This window comes from Cyprinus carpio, chromosome B22 (assembly GCF_018340385.1).
Source record: "Cyprinus carpio isolate SPL01 chromosome B22, ASM1834038v1, whole genome shotgun sequence".
Classification (NCBI taxonomy): Eukaryota; Metazoa; Chordata; class Actinopteri; order Cypriniformes; family Cyprinidae; genus Cyprinus; species Cyprinus carpio.
In genome coordinates, this window is record NC_056618.1 from 18,335,586 (window position 1) to 18,362,232 (window position 26,647).

The 26,647-nt window shown below is 35.8% G+C and overlaps 1 protein-coding gene and 2 pseudogenes across 1 annotated transcript; all 3 read left to right on the forward strand.

Moving 5' to 3' along the window:
- On the forward strand, nucleotides 1-4,769 carry LOC109046503 (ras association domain-containing protein 1-like). Its single transcript, XM_019064247.2, has 5 exons — nucleotides 1-296; nucleotides 1,948-2,052; nucleotides 3,487-3,805; nucleotides 3,921-4,036; nucleotides 4,149-4,769. The coding sequence occupies exons 1-5, from the start codon at nucleotides 153-155 to the stop codon at nucleotides 4,296-4,298; spliced, it is 834 nt and encodes a 277-aa protein (XP_018919792.1). The 5' UTR covers nucleotides 1-152; the 3' UTR covers nucleotides 4,299-4,769.
- Nucleotides 4,770-5,323: 554 nt separating this feature from the next.
- Nucleotides 5,324-8,860, forward strand: LOC109046509 (annotated as a pseudogene).
- Nucleotides 8,861-13,484: 4,624 nt separating this feature from the next.
- Nucleotides 13,485-26,647, forward strand: part of LOC109046499 — a 13,541-nt pseudogene continuing 378 nt past the window's right edge.

Consider the following 26,647-nt stretch of genomic DNA (forward strand, 5'->3'; position numbering starts at 1 on the left):
CGAGGGGCGGAGCTCAGCGGAAGGGTGGGGTTTCAAATCACGCCTAACGGTTGCGTTCCGGTTGCACGAGGTCGGTCAGATAGCCACATCATCCTCCTCAGATACAGCGGAAGTTCTCGCACAGTCCCGGTGTACTCTGTTTCGGTGTGATAATGACGGACTGCGAGCGTTTGGACATGACATGGGGCAGCAGCGCGAGCAGCGGATACTGCAGCCAGAGCGACTCCGAGCACGAGCTCGAGCAGTTTTACACCGCGCGCACCTCGCTCAGAAAGACCAAAAGACGCAAGGAAAAAGTAAGACAGCAGTTAATGGTCATACAGAATACAATATTAACCGCCACTGTGTGTTATTTTGGCGTTTTTGGGCAGCTTCGCGACTTTATAGTCCCGTTTGAACGGGAGAAACTGAACTAACGTTAACGGAAATCCAATGCGCGCGCGCGTGCGTGTTTGTTTTAAATGATGCTTACGTCTGATCTACTCACGAACTCGAGAACAAAGTTCAGTAATGTATAGAATTATTAAAAAGTATAATCAGTAGTTCGAATCTAATTTTATATATATCATTTTTATATATATTTATTGTCTGTATATGATATTGAAACTTGCTTAGTTCTCTCTCTCTGTGTGTGTGTGTGTGTGTGTGTGTGTGTGTGTTTGTTTGTGCGCGCGCGCACTGGGGGGGGGGTTTCCTCTTCTTTAGATGATGTCATGCTGAGTAGCTCTTAACGTGATTAACAAACCAAAGCATCGCTGCAGTCTGTTCATGTCTCTTATAGCACATAATCAATATAATGACTTGATTCTTAATGAAACCAGCTTTTTTATTCAGAGATAAAACTGCACCAGATTAATTTTTATTTCTGTGACATCAATGAAACACTTTATGTATTATTTAAGTGGTGCTAAGCACCTAATTATTTGTGGAGTTCGTCTTATCCTATTTAAAATAGTCTATAATTTTTAGATAAAAACTGTAATTTTATTTATTAAAGGCCTAGAGTACGTGTTTATTATATATTTATTAAATTACATATTTATTAACTACTTAATTTAAAATTTATTACAATTTTTATGGTACTTTTCACAGCTTTACTATATATATATATATATATATATATATATATATATATATATACATACACATACCATAACCATATGAATGTAAAAAGGACCAAATAAATAGATTTTAAAAATATTTAAATATTAACTTGTTAATTTAAGTAGTTATTACATATAATAAATATGTAATAAATACTTAATATATGATAAATAAAACTACTTTTTGGCTCTCAAATGAAGGAATAATTTTCTCCCCACAAATTTTGGAAGATTTTATACGTGTGAAGTTATGGATTGACTGAAATCTGAAAGCATTTAGAGTCGACATGAATGTGAGTGTGTGTGTATGAGTGAGTGTGGAACAATGTGTGTGTGTGTGTGTGTGGGTGGGTGTGTTTCCACTTCCTGTCTGCTATTTCTGGATGAGGGAGGGTTATTTTCTCTGTGAGTGTGGGTAAAGGCATCCAGCTGGATCTGAAAGACTGTTTCAAACCCACTTTATGAGCCCACTCAGAGTCAGACTGCGATTGTTCTGCTCTACTAACACAACCAGCTATTGTTGTTAAATAGAGTTGTGTAAAAGTCAGAAATTTGTCAAAGTTCTTCTAAGTCTGATCCTTCTAAGTCTGGTTTGTATCTCAGAAAAAACATAAATATCAGAGTTTAGGACAAAATATCAAGTTTTGTTACAGCACTTGCATATCATTGCTCTTTTGTTGATTGTTCTCATTTGTAAGTCGCTTCGGATAAAAGCATCTGCTAAATGACTAAATGTAAATGTAATATCCTGAGGAATACATCAGCCAGTTGGAGTCTCTTGAGGTTTCTTTGCCGCCCTCTTGTGGTCATGTGACGCATCACACACTGTCTTCTTGTCCCACAGGATGAGCCAGTGGACTGCAGGAAACAGGAGCTGTCCCTCAGTGAAGTACAACAGAAAGTGAAAGAATACAATGCTCAGGTCAACAGTAACCTCTTCATGGTTCTGGTAAAGAAACCTTTCAGTGTTAAATATGTAAATATAGGTTACACTTTATTTTAAGGTGTCCTTGTTACAGTGTAATAATATATTTAAGTACTTAGTAATATTAATTAACTTCATGTACTCACTATATGGTTATGGTTAGGATAAGGGTTCGGCTTAAGGCCCATTCACACAAAGCACGATAACTATAAAGAAAATTAAAGATATAGTTCTAAAAATTGTTCTCGATATTAAAGAATAGTCCACACCTCAGCTGTAACGATAAAGGCACAGAGAAACGTTATCGTTGGAATCACTTTCAGAAGGATTTTTTCCAGCTGATGAACAATAAAAACATTGACACCCGATCAGAATCCATCCTGCTGTAACGAGCTTGAGAATTTAAAGCGGCAGGCAAGCGTGCACTTAGAATAAACAGAGGATATCGTTCACTGATGTGGACCCTAATATCTTTGTCTTTATAGTCATCTTTATAATTATTGTTCTTGGTGTGAACGGTGCTTTAGGGTTACTTGCATGCAAATTTATTGTTATTGTAATAGTAAGTACATGAAACGTGTAATAAGGACACCTTAAAAAAAAAATTGTGTTATCTAAATATATCCTACCGGTTTTATTTTGTTGTTGTTGTTTATTTTGTTTTGCCATTTGTTAATTTAAAAATGTGAAAAATTGTTCAAATGATGTTTATATATTCTAACAGATAAAGTCTGATTTATAATTTTATTTAGTAATTTTAGTAATCTAGAAATTATTATATGTAAAATCTTTAATTTATTATAAAATCTATTAGTTTAAATAAGAACATTTATAAAAATATATGTACATTTTTGTTTATTAAAAATATAATAATAAAAAAATTATATACAGTTATGACATATTACTAATTACTAATACTATTTCTTATATATAAAATATATAATTTAATAAAAAAAAATTAAAAATATATATATATATATAATTTATTTTTTTTTATTTATTATATAATCTATTTGTTCATATAATAACAAAATGGGTAACTAAATATATATATATATATATATATATATATATATATATAGTTTATAAATTCATAAAAAATATGTATTTATTACTTTTTGCAATATAATAAAACAAAATAATATATAAAATTATAATTTACTTAATGTTATTATGTATCTATATAAGTGATGCCTGGATTATAACTATATTAATGATACATTGTAATAATACATAATGTATTTTACATTATAATATTGTATGTATATGTATATATTGATTTGTGGTGTTTGTATTGTAATCATTGTAATAATACATAAATGTAATAATATATAATTATAATATAATAATATACATAGTATTATATTAGTTAGACTTATTATATATATTTGTGGTATTTACTGTAAGTGTTAAGCTTCAGAGCGTAACTGCAAAAATGTTTCTGGTCCTCCTCATCAGAACCGTGATGGATCTTACACTGGCTTCATAAAGGTCCTGTTCAAGCTGGCCCGGCCCGTGTCTCTCCCTCCTCCACGGAGCACCTCCTCCTCCTCCTCCTCGTCCTCCTCCTCCTCTGGACGGGATGGCAGTTGTCGTGAAGACAAAGCACTGAAGCACCGCACCTCATTCTACCTGCCCAGAGACACGGTCAAACACCTGCACATCAGCTCCAGCACGCGGGCCAGAGAGGTCATCGAAGCACTGCTGAGGAAGTTCACCGTGGTGGACAATCCGGCCAAGTTCTCACTATTTGAACGCAGCGAGCGACACAATCAAGGTGTGGAGAACATCGATTATTATTATTCTGACATCTTCTCTACATTGATTCTTACAGGAAACAATAAATACATTGTTAGCAAATAATAAATGTCATGTTTTCTTTCTCTTTTTAGTGTACCTAAGGAAGTTAGCAGATGACGAACGTCCACTTTTCCTGCGCCTGTGTGCTGGACCCAACGAGAAGGTCCTCAGTTTAGTTCTTAAAGAGAATGAAACGGGGGAAGTCAATGTGAGTAAACAACCAATTTACCAATAATACCAATTTAGATATGCAAAATAGTTTTTAAAGGCATATGCGCACATTTGAGGGATGAACAAGATGTTGTTGTTTCTTCTGGCAGTGGGATGCGTTCAGTTTTCCTGAACTCCAGAACTTCCTGCGCATCCTGCAGCGGGAGGAGGAGGATCACGTGCGGCAGATCGTGCGGCGCTACACTCTGGCCAGAGACAAGATGAACGAAGCTCTGAAGAACTTCAGCACGCCGGGTTGAAACAAGCTGCTGCTCATACCTCAGAAATGAAAGAAAACAAGAAGGAAACGTGCTGTTTGAATCCAAAGAGTGTGTGGAAGAGCCCTTTGTCCTGCTCTGGACGTGAGATGGGTCAGAAGCGAAAGGGAAATGAGAGCGAGAGAGATGAGTAGCGTGTGTTGAAGCGTGACTGGTGAGCGTGAGAGGAGTGTGACGTTAAACTGACTGGAAGAAATGCTGCGGTCGTAGCTGTAGATCCAGATGTGGAGTGACATCATTCCAGTGTGAGCCACAGATTGTTGGTCTGTGGTGAATGAAATACATCAGAACAGATTATAGAGTATTTTTAGCATCATTTATACATGTAATAGAGAAAAAAAGATGTCTGTATTAAAGTAACACCATTTAGTAAAACAATACTTGTCCCATGTATATATTGGATATTCACTGTAAATTAAATGAAATTAAATAAAATATATTTCCCCTTTGAAATGGCTGTTTTTGTTGTTGTGTGCAGGACTAATTAAATTAAACCATTAAGTTAAAAACATAAATGTAATTAATTACATTTAATAATGATGATGAAACTAAGCACTTCTGTTACATAAATGGAAAGGGAACTCATTTAGTTTTCAAGGTATTCTCTATTTGATAAAAGTCCTGTCGTTGAATACTTCACTGTGCCAACGTGTAATTAAGAAAGCAATAATTTTGATTCCAAATTATTTATTTGTGTTTAATTGTTTGATAGTGGATATGCCCAACCATCTTTAAATTAAGTTTAAAAAAAACAAAAAAAAAACTATAATAACAATAAAAAAAATAAACAAAATCTTTCGATACAAATATATTATGGCTTTTAAAATGAAATATGACAATAATAATTTTGACTCTGTAAATATAATGTTTTGATTATATAATGGCTTATTCTATAAAATCTCGAACTTTTATTTTGTCCGTTCTCCTCACCGTTACACGTCATTTCCGGTTAAAAAAACTTTAGACATTTATTCTATAAAATCTCGAACTTTTATTTTGTCCGTTCTCCTCACCGTTACACGTCATTTCCGGTTTCAGCAGGAACGGCTGAGCGTGTCTTGATTCACTCTGTGATCTGCTGCAGCGGTTCCTTTGTGAGTGACTTTACACACTCAATAAATCTGTTCAAACCGGCGTTAATCCGCATTATTTCCACTCCCCTGCTTCATTTAACACCAGGAGACCAAATTCAAGTAAGTGTCATCGTTATACATGTGAATCATTTTATGTTAGAAACTCGAACGTTGTAGGACATTATAATGTTAGCCCTATTAGCATGACAGCTACATCAATTCAGACTATTAGAAAAATAAATAAATAATTTATTATTAATAATACATATATGCAAATTTGTTTTATTAATTAGGTCTAAGAAATTAAAATCTGTTTTTTGCTGAGTTATTTGGCTGTCAAACACAATCTGTCTATGTTTTACAATGCTAATGCTGAGGTGAAAATTTCTGTTACATAATATATTATGTAAAATGTCACATTATTAAGATTTTAAGACCATTTAAAATGAATTTCCTTCGATTAAGGGTTTTAGTGGGAAAGTAAAGCTCACAGGTTTCCCATGTCATAAAAAGTAGCCATATTTCATCATGACTGACATTATCAGATTCATGACATCAGATATGTCAATATTTAACAGTATGAGGTCAATGACAGTTTATTGTTTCTTCCCCCAGAGCTGTACGGGCGACCCGAGTGTGACCCGAGCAGGAGGAGAATGTTCTGCAGCCCATGATGGGCGGCAGCGGGTCTAAAGGGAAAGGCTACTGGCCGTTCTCCGGTGCAGGTGGTGGAGATGAGCCTGCAAAAGACGGCCAAGAGCAGAGCCTGGCCCGGGTGCGGAGCATCCGAAACGCCACGCCTTTCGTGTTTACCAGGAGGAGGTAAATATAACCACAGCTCCTGGCATGTGACTTGATTTCAGACAGCAGAACTGGACCACCGTGCCAAATACACTGCCAACTAGAAACAGATCATCTGAAAAACACACTTTCTTGAGTTTGAAAGTAACCTTTTCAGACTGTTCACAGTCATTGAGGTAACTGAACCTTTAGTGTTAAGTAAAGGATAAAGTACACTAACTGGGAAACATTATTGCAGAATAACACAGGTTTTATTTTGCAATAACGACCGGTAGACTATACATTACTCCTCTTATTTCATGACTAGTTACTAAATGAAAAATAAACTTCTACAGTATGTATGTACAGTACAAAATTATACATAAAATTTGTAGTAGCTGTTAATTATTTTACCAAGATAAGAGTGTTCATACAAAATGTGTGTTATTTTTTTATTTAGTGCTGACCTGAATAGGATAGATGTTTACATATAGTGAAAGGCTTTATATAATTTAAACAGATGATGATAAAAAAAATTCACCCCCTCACAGTTACTTTAAAAAAAATAACATTTCACCCTTTTTGAAGCCCTTTCTGGCACAACTTTGAAATGCTAGACATTAGCTACCTAGACCAAAATCATTTTTTGCACCAGGCTGTAAACATGTTTTTTTCTGCTGTAAAGTTGGGCATTTTAACATGGGGCGTCTATGGGACTGACTCCCTAGTGGCCAGTCGATGAATTGCAGTTTTAGTCACTTCCTTGTTGGTTTCACAAAAGAGAGACCGGAAGATTGCCGCTTGGGTTTTGCAGCATCTTTTGCGTATTTGAACCCTTTGCAACAATAACTGTATGATTTTAAGATCTATCTTTTCATACTGAGGACAACTGAGGGACTCATACGAATCTTTAACAAAAATTTAAAACGCTCACTTTTATTTATTTATTTAATAGTAAATCTTTAAAATGTAATTAAGAAAATACTGATTTTTCATTTGAGGTCAACTGATTTATGTTTAAGTGTCTGGCAACTGATACGCACAAACAATTTTTAATTATTATTTAATCTGCTTTTTGATGTTAAAAAAAAGTAATGTCATAGTTATGCAAAACAAACAAATAAAAAAATTATTTTATGAATAGATTTTTCTGTAGAATACACAATGTTGTAATGCCATTGTTGGTACTATTTATATGGGAAAATAGAATATTTGTCTCCAAATCATCAACTTATATTACAGATTTTCTTTAAAAATAAAAGTGAAGTGACCTTATATATATATATATATATATATATATATATATATATATATATATATATATATATAGATATATATCTATATATATATATATATATATATATATACGTGTGTGTGTGTGTGTGTGTGCGCAAAAAAAATCTAAAAATTAAATGTTTAAATTAAATAATTACTTAAAAGTCTATATTAAATAATTGGTGTCACATGTTGCAATACAAGAAACATTCAGTACAAAACACATTCATCTAGTGCATGTTTACATTAAAAAAATGATAGAAAATATGGGCAGTGGAATGCAAACAAAACTTGTATTCATGTTTTTAAGCTCTTTGTACTTCGATGAGGATGGCGACCTGGCCCACGAGTTTTACAAAAAAAAACCATAAAAAAAAAAAATGCCCCAAGAAAGCCAAGCTAAAACGAATCCACAAGAATCTCATACCTCAGGTAAATCAGCATGGGTGTGTTCTGCGAACGTTTGTTTGAATTACATTAAATTAGAATGGCAAGCTGCGATAACGATAATGTTTTATTGCAAATCTTTCCATAGGGAATCATCAAGTTGGATCACCCTTGTATCCACGTCGATTTTCCGGTCGTCATCTGTGAAGTTTGATGACGTTGGTGACCTCCTGCGAAGAATCCGCCCTCCTTCATTTTCCTCCCGCCCGCTGGATCCCGGACACGCTTGCTGAGTAGCGCCCCCTTGTGTTTGGAAGGGCTTGACGCGTGTATGTGGAATCCCGGCAAACGAGCCGCGAGACGCTCCGGCTGTGTGACTGAGAAGAGGCTGCGGCCTGACAATGATGTCCTGACTCTTTTAGTTTTCTCATAATGCTCCACATGAAGACTATTATGGGCTGTACGGCCAAGACACTAAGCGTGGTTTGTATATGAGTGTATGTTTGTTTGTATGTGACCATAGAAATTAGCGAAAATTTAGCGACTTTTATCAGGAGCACATCATGAAGGACTCCGGAGGACCTTCTAGCACGTTCTGTGTAGAATTTACAAAGAAACCCTCGGAAAGATCAGGTTGCATTTGAATGCTGTAATTGATGGGCACTGTGTAACAGGCAGAGCTTCACAGATCGTAAGGATGCGATGTTCGTAGAGGTAACGCAGTTAGGGTTAATACAAAAGTGAGCAAAACTGCAGCCTGGATTTTGCATGTAGTTCCTTGTAGACCCGATTCTGCTTTCTTTTCAGCCAGTAGAAGAGAATCAATGGCTGTTTACTATGCTGGGATTTGTCTGAATACTGATTGGATGATGGAATTGCTGCTGCTCTTTGATTGGACGGTTGAGGCTCCGACTGACACAGTGCTGCCAGTCACTGTGAGAAGCCCCGCCCCCTTTTCACTGTTGTGACAGTCTTTATTACAGTTGAAATGATCAGATGGCATTAAAGAAAATACCACGTATAAATGCACAACTGTGTTTGTCTCAATGTAATTCAATAGCAAAACAGAATATTATGTGGGAATGTAGGTGAACCGGATTTGAGTGGAAAAGAAGGGCTATTGGGGCTGTTTGGATTCTCATTCTGACGACACCCTTACATTGCAGAGGGTGAGCTATTTAAAGTAAATGGGTTCCAAGGTGAGTTCATGTTGTTATAAAATCTAGAAACTAATATTTATGTTTTTCCCCCCAGTGATCAGTTTAATTAAGTTCATCCACAAAAGCCAGTAGGACAAGTTCAAATAGTTAAAGCTATTTTATCTCTCTGTCAGTTGACTGTCTTTCCCTCCTGCGGTCTGTTTTTCTCAACTGTCCTCTACTCGAACTCTATTATTCTTTCCTCAGGACTAAAATCAATCTTTGCCTCATTTCCTTAATGATGTTCCATCCACAAACAAAAGAGCTTGCCATCTTCTGCTGTGGGAAACTTTTATCATTACTAAGACCAGCAATGCAATTCAATGAACTAAACAAAGGACTGGCAGAGACTCGGAAAAAACATTTGGACCTGAGGGAAGCCATATATTTATAGGATTATTGCTAAATCAAGCCGCAATTATTCCTCGAAGAGATCTGAACACACCGCTATCACTAAAGTCACATACAAACTTAAAGGACGATAATAACTTAAGTTTTAATAATAATGTATGACAGTGAGGAAAGGTACAACTATTACTAAAACTATAACAGAAGAACAACATGTTTGTATTCACTTTAAAAACGACTTCTTTTCAAACTGATGAAAACACTTACAGCCAATCAGAACCCATCCCGCTTTTTAAAGAGCGGCAGATGACAAAACGGCAGCGCGCGCTTTTAGCTAACAGACCGTTAGCGTGCGTTGATAGACGTTAAAGTAGACTTTATCTAGCTCCTCCCCTTTCCAGCCCTGCGATAATCTTCTGTCCTCCTTTGTGTTTCCAGAGCATGAATGTAAGCGAAGACTATAGAAGGTCGTACGAATTTCTTTTTAAGTTCTTGCCGGTCTTCTTTAGTTGTTATGACATCCGCTTTGAGTATTACCTCTATAATAAGTAAATCCACTTCACCAGCAAGGCTACAGAGCTACTGCAAAAACGAAATTATAAAGATGGCTGCGCACTTGTTTCTCTTAGGTCTGTAGACTAGTTTGGTGCAGTGTAAGTGTTTTACACCATTTGTGCTACAAACGTTAATGATTTATCATATCATTTTGGCTTGTAAGTGATAAAATGAGTGAATAATACCCGTCATAGAGACTTTGGGTGGGATTTACTGACTCCGGCCAGAACAGCCAACTAGCAACCACTAAGAACAAGTTACCACATGATGTGGTAATAACAACTTAAGAACATTTTAGCAAGCAGATAACCTGTTTAGCTTTTTTTAAGTACATTTTTCTCCCGAAAAAGTTGTTAAAAAAGATCTCATTAATCAATTTTTTTATGACGTTGATTTTTGTAATGATTATCACTGCTGAACGAATCTACATTCCATGTCCATGATTCCATCTTTAAAGGACTATGGTCTCAGACCCACCCATAGTCCTAATTGGGGACGTTTATTCCCACTTGGTTTTCCGAAGATTAGCTGTGATTTCCTTGGAGACACCAAAAATGAGCTGTGATGGCTTTTAGCTGCTGTGCCTGGAGCCTCATAATCTCTGTCATATGAGTTACTCAAACTACTTGAGTGCATTTGAAATGATTCAATAAAAAAAACCACGAATGAACTGACTCAGAATTACATGGATGCTTTCATCCATCTCAGCTGTACAGCTGCATTTAGAATCAGAAGAGAGTATCTAGCAGTGGCTTACAGATTAAATTCGCACTCAGTTTCATACCAACTGACAATAATTTCATACTGATGTCACAGTGCTTGTATGTAATACAATATGTTTGAAATGAAAACAGAATTTTGTATAATGTTATTAATCTTATTTCAGTTAGTCTGACTTATTTTGAACCAACTCAACTGACAATAAGTCCGACTAACTGAAAAAAACCTAGCTTATTTGGTAAGCTTGTTTTATGAAACAGGCCCCAGAGGTGTTCGACTGTGATTAGGATTTGTCTTTCTGCAGAGCAGTCAAGTTCTTCCACACTGACTGAATCCATAATTTCTTTTTGAACCCAGAGGTACACCACAGAGGTATTGTCGTGTTAGAATAGAAAAGGGTCCTGTCCAAACTGCCGCTATAAAATTAGAAGCACACAATTCCCTAGAATATCATTATATGCTTAAACATTAAGATTTGTACTCATGGAAGTAACTAATGTAGTCATTAGAAGGTGATGTCCCAATACTTTTGGCAATATAGTGTAGTTTATATTAATTTGATTTCAGTTATAATTATTTTAGCACATCAAGAAATGTTGCTTTGTCACCTAGCTGAAATGAAATATATTTCAAAATATTTTGTGTTTAATTAATGTTAATTAATTAACAAAAGTGTTGTTTTGTTATTGGTTTAGTTAACTATAATAACCCTGCTGTACACCGTTTGAGATAAATCAATACTCTAGTATTTCATTCGGAGCACAGCTGTTGAGAGTGTGTGCAGGGCTGATCCGTCAACACAAACTGGTCCTCTACTTAATGGTTTTCAGATGATTCTCAATAATTGAAACCTCAGGCTCATTAGGCAACAGCGTTCATGTATATCTCATGCGAGCAGGAATGCTCCAAACTCTCAGTCGTGCCATAAATGTTCCTTAAGCCTATCAATTTTGCTTTATGGTAAGTTTGTAACATAGAAAATAAACATCCCACAAATGCCTCTTTTTTTTTCATAATGGGATTGTTAAAAAATTTCACGCAGCCCTTTTCAATGACGTGTGCTTGGGTAGCGTTAACATTCTCCCGGCATTGACGCACTGCAGCCCTGTTCTTGCTGTGCTGGGCGTCCATGTGACCTTCTTTCCCTTCCGAACAGTGACTGTCCTGATCAACAGAGTCATGGACCCTGGGAGAGGAACAGGGGAAATATGTGTTCTCATCCCGTTCCACTGACACAGGAAACAAGTCAGTAAAAGTGCTTTAAACTATAAATTAACACATAACCCAAAACACTACCAATCCACACAACATCCAAAATATTTTGTTTCTTCATCAGAACAGATTTGTAGAAATGTAGCATTACATTATTTGCTCACCAGTGGATTCACTGCAGTGAATGGGTGCCGTCAGAATGAGACGATAAAGACCATCCACAGTAATCTATAAGTAATCCACACCACTCCAGTCCATCCATTACCATCCTTGTGAAGCTAAAAGCTGCGTGTTTCAAAGAAAGAACAAATCCATCATTAAGGGTTTTCCTCTCCCAATTTTTTAATAAAGCTACATGTTATTGCTGAGCTCAAGGGTTTTAAGGATTCAGTCTCTCTTGGTTTTTACTTACAGGTTTCTGTTCTTTGCTTTCTCTCCCCGAAAGCCGCTCCTGAGTCAGCAGAGAAGAGGAAACAAGAGAAAGGGATGGAGAGCAGTCAGCTGTGTTTACTGGCTTCGTGAAACATGATGATCGCTTCGCTCAGACATAGGAGGTCAGTTATCGATCTTCTGATTAGTGAAGACAGAGCTGATTGATTTGTACTCAGGGATTCATCACTCTAAACAAGCTCACTTTAGACTCCACTGACGTCACTGTTTAATCCATGAGCCTAAATTTGTTTTGGAGTTCTTGTGCTTTTGACATGAGTTATAATTCTAATTGTGTGGCTTGTTAACTTTCAGTTTTCTCAGGAGCTTTTTACTGACCTGGGCACCCTAATAACCACATAGCAATCAATGGAGATGTAGCTTATATAGATGTAACAATCTTTGTATGGTATTTATGGCAAAATTGTGCAAAAAAACCCCTAAAAAAACAGTTGACCAACTTGAACCCGATGTGAAATCTGCTTGGTGAAAATCTTTTACCCTCACGCAAAATTCTTGATTGTGTAGATTACTATTGAAATGACTGGATTTAGCCTGTGAAAATTCAATGAACAATGGTAAATATGATTTCACTTTAAATCCTTTTAGTTTTTTGATACAGTAGTGATACAATAGTGGTCTTGGACTTATAATATACTGACACCTACTGGTGTGGATGGATTAAATTTTTGCATTAATAATTCAGTCATATGATCTCCATGAGGGACTCCCCACTAAAAATAAATCAGCTTTTTTTTTAAACCTTTATCACACACTTATATCCACAAAAAGTGCATTGAAGCCACATATTTTATCAGTATTTACTGTATATTCCCTGGGAATGAAATTCATGACCTTAAGTGTTGTTATAGTGCCATGTTCTACTATATTTTTTTAAAGTACTATTCATTTCTTTAGCTATAAAACTTTTTAATTAACATTCTCGCCTCTACCTCTGTCACCATCTCTAGTTCCATAACTTTCGCAATGATTTATTAGTTTTATTCTACCTTAAGTTTCTGCACAGAGGTGGGAGTCTTTAACATCACCCTGGCAACCAGAACTGGGTTCTGCATGGGGTCTCCCGCAGGGGCTGATCTGAGATCAGACTAAACCAATTATATCCAATCCTCAATCACAGTAAGATCAAAGTTTGGCCGGGCTCCCGGGGCTGGTGACGGGTGGGTGAGATGGGCAGGAATGTGAAGGAGGTACAGGGGTGTGGTCTCTCCCAGATCAAAACTGTGGGTCTCTCTTAAAGCAGCTGTGCATTCAGTGACAGGTGAGCTGAAGCAGGTGCTAATCTACATATAGAGACTACTGAGGACATCTGTCTGCTGGGAGAACGATAACCTTTCCGCACAGTAAGTAGAAGCTTTCATTTGAAGTGGCATAAGTAAGAAAGTGTTAATTTGAAAAGTTTTCTGAAGAAAAATGTTAAATATTAATATATGTTGCGTTGTAAGCTACATTTAAAAATATAACAAATGCAGTGTACCATAGTAATATGGAAAAAAACATGGTATGTGTATAAATATATAAACTAAAGTTTTTCAATTCTGTCATCATTTACTCACCATGATGTCATTTCAAACCAATATGATTGTCTTTTTTCATAGAATGCAAAAGGAGACGCTCAGTACATTGTCCAGGCTGCTCTTTTTGCTTACAATAAAAAGTAAATGGGGACTGCGTTTTTCAAGGTCAGAACCAAAAACAAAGCTGTAAAAGTAGTCCATGTGGCTTATGCTTTGCATTATAAGTCTTTTGAGATCATACGTACATTTCTAAAACAGAAAAAAACTACATTTAAGTCACTTTCATTGACAATATTTCCCTTCGCCATGGATGTGAAATCCCAAATGCGCTTGGGAATTTTTCCAACATTTTGCGAAAAGTTTAACATCATCAAATGTTGCGCGGACTACATTTTAAGTCGTTTTTAGACCTCAACATCTTCAGTCCTTATTCACTTTCATTGTGTATTTAGAAAATATTAGCCAGTTTAATTTTTTGAATGAATTGTTACTTTAAGCCATGTTTTTATTTTAGTACCATTACTATACTATCATATAGTATTTATTAATATTTTGGATTTTTAATTTTAATTTTATTTAAACTTGTGTGACTATTTCATTTTTAGTCGTTTTAATTCATTTTTATTTTTAAAATATTTATTCCATTTTTATTAATTTTTAATTTAGTTTTAGTAATTTTTTTAGTACTTTAAACAAAATTTAAAATGTTTCTTTTTCAACTAACTTTTTCTATAATATTTTCCTTTTAACATTCCATTTATTTCAATTCATGGAAATATTTTTTTCCACTTTTTATTTTTATTTTTAATTAACGATAAAAACAGGCCATGACACTTCCGAAGATGTGAGAGAAAGAATTTGAACATAAGGGAACAAACACCTGTCAAGTCAGATGGAGAGTTTTCATGTTTTTACCTCACGTAATTAGATATTAGTGGTGATAATCACTCGCAGCTGTACGATCTGTCCTTAGTTTATAAGAGGCTGTAAGGGTCTGTGTTGGCTCTTACAGTCCCGTATTAGTACAAAAGATGTTGTTTTAGTTACTGAGGTATTCCGCCCGGAGCGGGGACCTCGTCGGAATGGTCTGCCTCCTGCTGAGGACAGAAGCAAACATAAACACCGCATTCGTCATTTGAGGGAGAGAAATGCACTTGTATTACTCACCAAAGCATATTTTCAACTCTAGATGAAGTATCAAAACTATCTTGATTCCAGTTGTGACGTTTTCATGACATCTGCCCCTTCAAAGGCAACATCAAAGATGACCCCTTTGGCCTGCCAGCTGTGGGTGGTTTTCCTTCTGTGTTTGGCCCCCTTTTCCCCTCTTTTCTCTTCCACTAATGTAGACCTCAGAAGTCCTATAGCACTGACCACAACATGTCATTACACCCATCTTCACTGTAACACGTGGAAACCAGGTCTTTCCTGGAGGCCTTTATATTCTGTAGGCGTCCCTATAAGGGATTCTAGTTTGATGCTGAATGAGCTTGGGTTTTCTTGAAACCATTAGCAACCGTTAAAAAAGCAAGTGGGTTAATCGGTTACTCGTGGTGAAAAAATGTTTGCGTGCAGAGGATGGTGAAATATGTTGAGGTGCTAAGTTTGCCACATTTTATCCGTCAACACCATGTTGCGCAATGGTCATTTTTGGCTTATTTTGCAGTCTTAATGCACTGTTTTTTAAAAGTTAATGCTATTAATCTTAGAGCTCTAAAAAAGTTTTTGTAGTTAGTTTTAAAGGTTAACTGACTCGGCTGTATTTAAGCTTTTCCAGAGTAGTCTAATAAAATCAATTAAGAGTTTATGGCAGTGTAATTCAAAAAGTACCATGGTATTACCATGATTCCTGTTCAGAAACATGGTATTAACGTGATACATGTCTTAAAAAATCATGGTAGGCTACTATAATGGTACTGTGTTCAAAAACAACAGTAGTATTAGGCTACCTTAGTACTTTTTGATAGTCAGTCTTTAGTCATGCTGTAGTTTTACCCTCATAAAATAATAAACAGAGCAAAGGAAGGAAAAGACAGAAAGGAGATTTATTACTGAAATAAAATATATATATACATAATGGCTCTGGACTCCTGCAGGTCTCTCAGCTCGGTTCAGTAGAAACGCTTCTTCATCCCCAGCGCAGAAATTCGGATTAAACCAATTCGCCATGTAGGGGGGGACAGGGGGCATGCTTAAGACAACCACTGCTTTAACACCCAAAGTAACGACTTCAGCACTTTATATAGACTTAATCTGTTACTTTATATCGTGTTACATCGAGTGGGCTCAAAATGTAATGTTACAGAATAGCAAATTGCGTCATATATACCAACTCACACCCCTCTATCCACAACTACATTTATCAATCTGAGGGCCGAGATCGCACATTCAATCACGATCCAGATGAGGCAGCTGAGGCGCCAGCGCTACTCAGCGAACGCGAACGGGGCGTTTCAAAGACGCTGAAACAGTGATAATAGACTGTTTTGAAATAGCGATTGGGATTTATAGTTATGAGGTGTTGGCATCCGCTGGATGAATGGGTGGAGGCTACGTGGTAGTTTATGAGTAATCGGACCGGTGTGCTGGACGGGTTCAGTCTGATCTATACAGGTCTGTATTTCCTCTTAACATATTACAGTTAGTATGTGTAACTGTTTCTAGAATGTGAACGGAAGCGGTTTTGTAACGTACAACACTGAACGGTGATCCGAATCAAATGTTTGAAACAAAGTTTAAACATTCTGTGGATTGTTCAATTGTTTCTTATTGTTTGTTTGCTTTTGTTCTATTTCGAATGTCAGAACTGCGTTCTTATACTAAGGACATGGATTTGATTCCCAGCGATCACATGTAAACTACTGTAAAAATATCTATATATATATATTTTAGAAGCATTTGACAAAAGTTTGGTCAATCCCTGAATGTAAATGCTCTCATTTATTTGTGCAAGTATGTTGATAATGTTACAGTGAATTAATGATGACTATTTTTAATGCTTGCAGAGGATGCCATCATGCAAGTGGTTGTTTGGTTGTTTGTCATATTTGTCAAATATTCACAAATACTCACATATCCTAAAATATCCTAAAAAACCCTTCCAAACTTAAACTAAATTTTAAACTACATTGGTTTGGCTTCCACGAAATGTGTTCTTTAAATAAACGGTGCATTTTTATCATGAAATTGTGCAAAAATCATAATTGTATTTGTTCTAATATATGTATAATGTACCAGTGAACCAACTGCACATGAAACAATGTTTTTAACATGCTTTAGAACACTCAAAGGAATTGTATTAATTGTAGTGGTTTGCTGTATTCTTAGGTCTGAAATGAAAAACGTCACTGGTCTCTTTGGGGCGACCCGACCTCCGAGGGTCTCCTGGTTGCGACTCTTGTTTTTAATGCTCTTTTGGACCTGTTTAAAAGCACAGCAGTTAAAAAACTCTAGATGGCCGCTGTATTCCGGCAAGCCATTGCTGTTGGCTTGGAACGCCCCTACAGAAGACTGTAGACCTCGACATAACATCACCTTCCAGTTGGATCAGTTCCAAATAGTGGCATCACCAAATGAGGGCTTCACCAAGCAAAATCTCACCATCTTCTATCAGGACCGTTTGGGTTTGTACCCGTATTTTGAGCCAGATGGCACTCCAGTCAATGGCGGCCTACCGCAGGTTGCCAGTCTCACGCAACACCTAGAACGGATGCCGGAAGGGCTCAAGAAGTACATCAAGGACACGACAGTGAAAGGTCTTGCTGTGATTGACTGGGAAGAGTGGCGGCCCCTCTGGATACGTAACTGGGGCACTAAAGATATTTACCGCAATGGTTCACGACGGTTAGTTCGCTGAGAAAAACCCCAACTTGGCCTTCAAGATCAAGTTGCCAAAGTTGGCCCAGCAAGAGTTTGAGCTTTCTGCACGCAAGTTCATGTTGGAGACGCTTCGATCGGCCAAGAGCTTACGGCCCCATCAGCTTTGGGGTTTCTACCTCTTTCCTGATTGTTACAATCACAATTACAAAAATAAGAGCTACACGGGACACTGTCCGGACGTGGAGTTGAAAAGGAACAACGAACTGCAGTGGCTGTGGACGGAGAGTACAGCTCTGTATCCTTCCATTTACATGGCAAATGTGCTGAAGGACCAACCGGCTGGGCGCCAGTTCGTACGGAACCGGGTCAAGGAGGGCATGAGGTTGGCGTCTGTTGGGAACGGGTCAGCCAGGCCTGTGTTTATCTACACGCGGCCCACTTACCAAAACAATCCTCCAGCTTCTAACGGCAACCCTACTGAACTCCCGCTGCTGACAGAGGTGAGATTTTCGTAAGATGACGCTTGGTGTGGCAGTGTTTGATTTTCCTCAAAAAGAGTGGAAACCAGTGTGGCCACTTGTTTATTTAAGTTGACGTGAACTATAAGTAGTCGTGCACAACATATTGGTATCGTGTTAGTTATCGGGCAATAATAGAGTTTTCGTTTTTAATTTATCGGTATCAGGTGATATTGGATATTTAAATTGTGCTTATGGTTATTTGCTCTATTTGTACATTTGGATGACCTTTTACTTTATCTGATGCTCACTGAAAGTTACTCTTTTAAAAAAAAATTCTCAATTTAATAATGCTGGTGAATGAAATATTTAGCAGATCTCCAAATGAATATCCATTTTTATCCTTTATACTATATATCGTGAGGAATAAACTTGTGGTATTTAAAATAATGGAGTTTAATTTTCAGTTATTTTATTTTATTTAAGATAAAATAGTTTGGAATTGTAATTATTAGGTTATTTATCGGTTTTTATGGTCTGTAACTTGAAAATAATTATCGGCCAGATTATCAGTATCTGCCAGAAATTTTATGGTTTGTTACATGTATATACCATATGTGACCCTGGACCACAAAACCAGTCATAAGTAGCACGGGTATATTTGTAGCAATAGCCAATAATACACAGTTTGGGTCTAAATTATCGATTTATCTTTTATTCCAAAAAATTATTAGGATATTAAGTAAAGATCAAGTTTCATGAAGATATTTTGTACTTTTCCTACTGTAAAAATATCGAAACTTAATTTTTGATTAGTAATATACATTCTAGAAGGTCTTCATTTGGACAGCTTTAAAGGCGATTTTCTCAATATTTAGATTTTTTTTTGCACTCTCAAATTCTAGATTTTCAAATCTGTATCTGTTGTATCTTGGCCTAATATTGTCTATCCTAACAAACCATCCCCATCAACGGAAAGCTTATTTATTCATCTTATGTATTTATAAATCAATTAAAAAAAATGGCCCTTATGACTGGTGTTGTGGTCCAGGGTCACATAATATTAAAAATCTATCATGCATTTTTTTTTTTTTTGAAGGTTTATTAAAATTTAGGATTAGTTGCAATTAAAAAAAAAATAATAATAATAAAAATACCTTGCCTCTTTTAGTACATTTTCTGTATTTTTAAGTTATTAAACAATAAGCATGTAACACAATACTAATTTAAAAAAAATATTACAGTCTACAAGTAAGTTCAACATTAAAACGTAATGTACGGTATGAAAAAATTATATGCATTTTGAGATTTTCATTTACAACATACAAGAAAAAATAAAAAAATAACATAAAACATAAAATAAAAAAATAAATAAAATAAAATAAAAAGTGGTTTAAAATGAGCATTAACAATTAAATATCTAATTAAAACATTTTTAATTTTGGCCTATTAACAATATGGTCAACCGATATATTTGTTTTAGCTTTACTAAAATCGCTCATGAAATCTAGTCAATAGTCAGTTTTGTTGACATTTTAATCTAAAGGGACAGGTTCCTGAGGTGAGTAACCTGAGATCTGTCTTTGCGGAATACGAAAAATGTAACAACCTTTTTGGACACCAGCCCAGATCTTTATCCACAAAAAATACCAGAGGCAAAACCCAAAGCTTGAGCTACATTTGTCCAGCTGAACCAATGCTTTGTGATGGTCTGTTGGCTTCTGCGACTGTTTGAAGGGAAGTTTCAGATGCTTTCTAATGCAGTGTTTGTATTTCAGGACTGCTGTGTCAAGGTGTGTTTTTCCTGCCGTTGAGCAATGTTTCTAATGCAATGTAGGTGCAGAGAATTTTAAACAGACTGATATATGTCCACGGCTTGTCCTGATATAGCATCACGCATGCAGAATCTTCTCACCTTTCTGGAGACTTACTCTGAATGCTTGCAACATCTAATCGTACCCTGGTCTAGTTAGCAGACCTTAACTAACTGTTCATACAGACATCACCGCAGGTCACATGACACATCTGTGACGTCTGTAAAACCGTCCTTAAAGTCTGTAGAGTACTTCTGGTCTGTCAGGAGGCTGAAGATCACATAACATCTTCTGGATATGTCCATGGTTTTGGGGTGGGGTTGGTTGTTTGTGTTTGGTCTGCAGATTGCCAGCGCGTGTGTGTGTGAGGGAGTGTTTGCTGTTGTGTAAGGGAATGACTGAGGTTTGACGTTTGAGGTTCGTGAGACGGTTGTGTGGAGAGTCTGAGCGCTGCCAAGTATAAAATACAAGCCAAGCCATTTTTCCAGCACATATCTGAAGGGAACCCACACTTGAGCTATAACACACTCCTTGTGGAAAACGTTTTTATGAGGACATTGGAGTCTGAATTCGTCACATGACCTGGTGAATTACAGCCTTACAGGGCTTTTTTTGTCTGAATAAACTCTTCACACTAATTACACTTAACGCAAATGAAACCGAAGACGTTTTATGGCACTCTAAGTTCAACAAATCACCACAACACTGTGATATATTTTCTTTACATTTACATTAAATCATTTAGCAGATGCTTTTATCCAAAGCGACTTACAAATGAGGACAATAGAAGCAATTGAAACTAACAAAAGAGCAATAAAATGCAAGAGCAATGACAAGTCTCGGTTAGCCCATGTAGCAAGGTTTTTTGTTTTTTTAATCTACAAATATATGTACAACACACACAAACATACATTATATATAATGTATATGTGTGTGTATATATATATATATATATAATCAGTTATATAGTATATAGTATATTGTAGTCTTTTCTTTAAGATATATATAGTTTCTATATTTAGATATAACAGCACACCCATGCAATATAAAAAGAAGGAGCGGAGTATCGGGATAGCAAAAAGAATATAGAAAGCTAGCGGCCAACATAAAGCATCGTTGTGCTACGGGTGTCCCGAGTTCGAATCCCGGCTTGTGGACCTTTCCCGATCCTGCCAGACCACTCTCTATCCCCACTTCGCTTCCCGTCATTACACACTGTCCGATCGAAATAAAGGCAAAAAACGCCAAAAACAATCTTTAGAACTACCCCAGGTCATACGGTCCTACCAATTTTTTTTAAAACTCTGGCCATGTTTTACATGAGAATCCAACTCTTTAACAGTGTAAATAAGTCAGAATGTATGAAATAGCATTAGACATTCCCCTTTAAAATAAGCGTTTTCACTACACAGTACACACTGCCAAAATAAATACGTTTATATTACTATTTATAATGCTTCTTTTTTTTTTGATTACATTTTAAAAGATTTTTAAAAAATTGTTAACATTGTATGATATCTGTTTACATGCTTTTAAAATTACAATTTAATTAGCCTATCAAAATTGAATCCAGGAACATTAAAATGCAAACATAATTTAAATGAAGAAGAGTTGATTCTGCTGACATGTTCTGCCAAACCATTGTGCTCTAGTGGGCGATGTGAGTTGAGTGTGTATGTAGGCACCATAATCTCAAAGAGGTGGCCTCTGTCCACTGGCCCCAGGCCCTTGGGATGCCATTTTCTCTCTAGTATCCGTAACCGTAAAAGTGCCAAAAATAAATGAGAAAAAAGCAGCAGCATATGAGCGATATGGCCTTGCAGTGTAACACATCAGAGTGCTTTCTGGACTGTCAAGCAAAGACAGTGTAGCCTGATATAACCTTCAAACAGCTTTATATTAATACAAGCACATAGATATCTTTTGATGAGACACGAGAAGTGTTTTCCCTTCACACCTCTTATTGAAACATCATCAAACAAATAGTTAGCATGGAAATGGTTTGCTTTAGGGTGTTTGCTACCTAAGCAGCCATACAAAGTCACAAACAACCTTAAGCAGCTTTAATGGCATCCTGTGTGTGGGAAATAAGTGGCTGTAATGCTACAAAAAATAACACAATATATAAAAATTTGAAAATAAAAATAATATAATAATATAAATGAAAAAATGAATAAGAAGAAAATAAAAAAAATAAATATCAATAATAAAATAAAATATGATGATGATGAAATTATTAAATATCAATACCACTAATAAATTATTGTTGTTGAAATTATATGTATTTTATAATAAATATGATAACTATTCTAATTAATAATTGTCATTTAATAATCAGTTATATACTAAAAAAAATGTAAAATTCTCATTTATCTCTATCAAACTAAAAATATCAACCAAAACTAAAAATTAAATTTTACATAAAAATAATTATTTAACAATACAAACACATACAGTATATATTTAAGAAAAATGTTACATTTATATATTAAATATATTTATATATATAATATAAAATATAATAATATTAGGCCTTATACTTGTAAATATATTCAAAAAAGTTTTCTATATTCTTCTAAATATTTTTTTTCAAAATATATACTGTATATATACATAATAAATATACACAGTACACACATATATATTATGTACACAGAAACTTTAATTTTGGATGCGATTAATCGTTTGAAAGCACTACTTATTTAATAATAATATAACATTTATAATTAATAATTGCCATTTTATTGTAATTATTAATAAATTTTTAGTATTACATATGAATGCTATTTTTATCATTGCTCTTATAATGTTATATTTTATAATATAATGTTTTAATTCTAATTATTAATGATGATATATTAATGTATGAATAATGGATATTGATATAGTGTTTTATTTATTGATATATAGGTAATGTTAATAATTGTCATTTTATTTCACAATATAATTATTTATATAATAATTTATTATAATTAATCATTTTTTATTTTTATTACAATAATAAAAAACAAACAAACCAACTTTGCCCAAGTAAAATATGACAGACATAATGTTTAACGTAATGATGGACAAAAAGTAGTTTTCTTGTTGTGATTTGATACACCGTATGAACTGTCATTCGTTTATCAAGCAGAAAATGTTTAGACTTTTTGCAGGAATTGACGTCAGTGTCTGTGGAACAAGAGGTGAAGCAGTTCAACAAAAGCCAAAGAGTGAACGAGTGATTGTCACTAATGTAATGAAAAGGCTGAAGACAAAGTTTGTGGTCAAGAAGAGAAGAATGAAGTCTTTGTCGTTCATCACCGATGTCACTTGTCACAATATACAAACGGCAGAACGATTAACAAATACTCACACAGGCAAAACTATTCACAAACACACAAGAAGCTCAGTGTTTGTTGAGGTGATTTTTTCTGAATTCAGTGACGCATGAAGCCTTGTCTAAAACACCTGTTTATCTTCCTGATGGGATCCTCACATTCATGCTGAGTTGAACTGACGTTTCTTTCTTTCTGTCTGTGTGCAGACGGATTCTGGTGTCGACCATCGGCGAGAGCGTGGCGTTGGGTGTAGCGGGCGTCATCCTCTGGGGCGACTCCAACTACGCCAGCAGTCATGTAAGTTTTGCACTAATCAGGATATTAACTAGCCTCCTTCACATTAATTGACTTTAGGGGTCAAGTGATGTTGGTTTCTTAATGGCAGATGGTGATAAATATGTATTCTACATAAGTAATGGGTCATGTACAATGAGTCTGTTATTATGACAAAATAAAACCCTAATCAGGACTTTAACATGTGGAGAGGTCTTTTAGGATCATAATAGGGTTCATTTAGTAATGCACAATATTTCAATACTATATTGGGTGTCTGACTATTATTATTATATATAATGTGTTTAGTGTGTGTATATATAATTTATAGTAATAAGTCAAAAATAATAAAATCTAATATAAAATACACATAATTTGTGTGTATTTTATATATATGGGGTGGAACATATATATATATATATATATATAATACACAAAATATAAATTTTTACACAAATTATTTATATTTATGCATATATGCATAATGGGGTGGAACGATACATGTATTCTTACCGAACCGTCACGGTATGGACATCCCTGTTCGGTGCATGAGGCCTTAAGCCCCGTTCACACTACTAGCGGACTGCAGACATACAAAAGTCGCTGCTAGTGTGAACGGGGCTTTACAACGAATACAGGCAATTCACTCCCAATCCAGAAGGGGGTGCCCGCAGTAATGCTATGTTGTTTGATAACCTCCAGCAGAAGAACAGTGAATGCCATGAGTTGCGCACTTGAAAACAAAGCCCACTAAGACAGTGACCATGTGCTGACTCTGAATGCGTCTCTCAGAAACTGACAAAGCAGTAAAACTTTAAAGGCTTGTGCACTCAACTGTTTGTGACAAGGAGCTTTGTGCTCGTGTATCCTACCTCTCCCATTCTGCACAAATCCAAATATTCCATAATATCTCCATATTTGCGATGTAACTTATCTCAATGCTAAAGTATTATTTATTATGTAAATTATAGGCTTTGTACTTCAGTTGCGTTCCATCGGTGACAGCAGAGACCGCACACTGATATTTGGTTCACTGTATTTTTATTTTGATAAAGTACCACTGTGCTGTCAAGTTTGCAATGCTGGAACTGATGTGTTTTGTGTGTGGTGTTGTGTGTGTGTGTGGTGTGGCGTGTGTGTGCGCCTGCGCAAGTCACTTTTAACTGTTTCCTTATACCAGCAGAATCAACTTTAAACACTTATTGTGTTATTAATAATGCATCACTTTATAAAGGTCTGCTTTTATTTGTGTACACTCACAATTAAATCAAAACATTGGGCTTTTGTAAAATAAAGAAAACAAATAGGATGTCAGTTTCTGTCATTTGAGCTTCCTTTTTCTGTAAACACAAATTAAAGCCTGTCACAAAAAATGAACTGAAACTCAGCATATATATGCTACAATTACGTGTTGCACTGTTTTTTCCCCCTTGTCTATCTGTAAACTAAATCAAATATATTTCAAGAATGTATTCTTTGTATGTATATATGTACTGCAGATTTTATATGTATAACAATGTAATAATATTTAGTATTTTCACATCTAGGCAGAAAAAAATTGCAATTTGTACTACTGTCTGTTCAAAATAAATTAAAAGAAACTGAGCATAGTCTATTTTTTTCCCCTGTTGTAACGAAATCGTATCGAACCGAGGTACGTACAGAACCATTACATCTGTGTACCGTTCCACCCCTGTAATCAATAGTAAAAAAAAACAGACTCAAGGAGCAAGTATTTCTTTTAAAAATGCCAGTGTAGAAATTGCCAAAGTAGATAATCATGAAATAAAAAGTTAAATATTGGACAATTAATTAGCGATTGCAAAAGATATTGGTCTAATTTACAACCTATGTACAAATATTCTAAAAGTCATTTTTGATTTAATCTTTAATCTTGTATCTTCCAGGCGGCTTGTTCCCCGTCTTAACGAATACCTGCGAGGGCCGTTGGGGTCGCTACCTACTTAACCGTGACGTCGGCCGCCGAGCAGTGCAGCAGAAAACCTCTGCAGATTTTCGTGGCCGCTGCCTTTCGCAAACAGCCCGACACGGACACGTACCTGCATCTCAGCCCGAACACCCACAGCATAGAGCGGCAGGGAAACACGCTGAAGGTCTCTGGGCCAGATGGGAGAAGAAGAGCTGAGCCGTGTGCGCGACGAGTTTCAGTGTCAGTGCTATAACGGCTACGTCGGTGACGACTGCAGCCAGAGGGATGCTGGGAATAGAGCCGCGCTCGTCTGGACCACGTTTTTGCAGGTTTTGCTGTTGCCACTGCTCTTGATGGGGTTCCTGCACTGAGGAGTTCGGTGGTTTGAGGTTGATACACCCGACTTTCTCGTCAAGAGATGCGCAACGGCAGGAAGGCCTTTTGTTCGCTAGAATTTGAACAGAAATAGAGAACTTGAATATGCGCGCGCTAACTCTGTGGACTGTATGTACAGCACAGTGGTGGTTCAATGTGTTTGGGTCGAGTGCATTGCACCCTGCTGCATGGGAGGAAGAACTGCGCCAGGAAAGAATTGCGATTTTTGACTAGGTTTGTGTATGTGCGATTGAAATTTTGTCTTATCTGTGTGCATTTTTTATAAAGTAATTGATGTGGTGGTTTCCGCTGTCATTCGAGGCCTTTTTTTTATTACTTTGCTGCCTTTATACCTGCGTAAAACCAGTTGTGACCTTATTTCTTCTGGTGTCACATGACCAGCTCCTTAAAGGGACACATTTTGTTACTTGCAACGCTGCTGCCTCATTAAAGCCTCACTTAGATTGAAACCTGTCTTCTGCATCACATTTCACTCTAAAATTAAAAGAAATTTTTGTAGGATCATTTACATTTTTTTGCATCATATTTGATTTATTTTCATGACGGTTGTGCATTTTCCTTCCAGAAATTCTCATAATAAATTTTTTTAATTATTCTCGTAATTATGCATTTGTTTTCTTATAGTAAAAAGAAAATCTTAATGATTTGTAAATTAAGTCATATTAAAGGCAATACAATGAGGTATAAAATGTGCATTATTATAAATTATTCATATTAAATCAGTAATATTAAAATATGCTTTAAATCAGTTTTCCGTGACAATTATATGTTATTGTATAATACTATAAATGTTTGTTAAATTAAT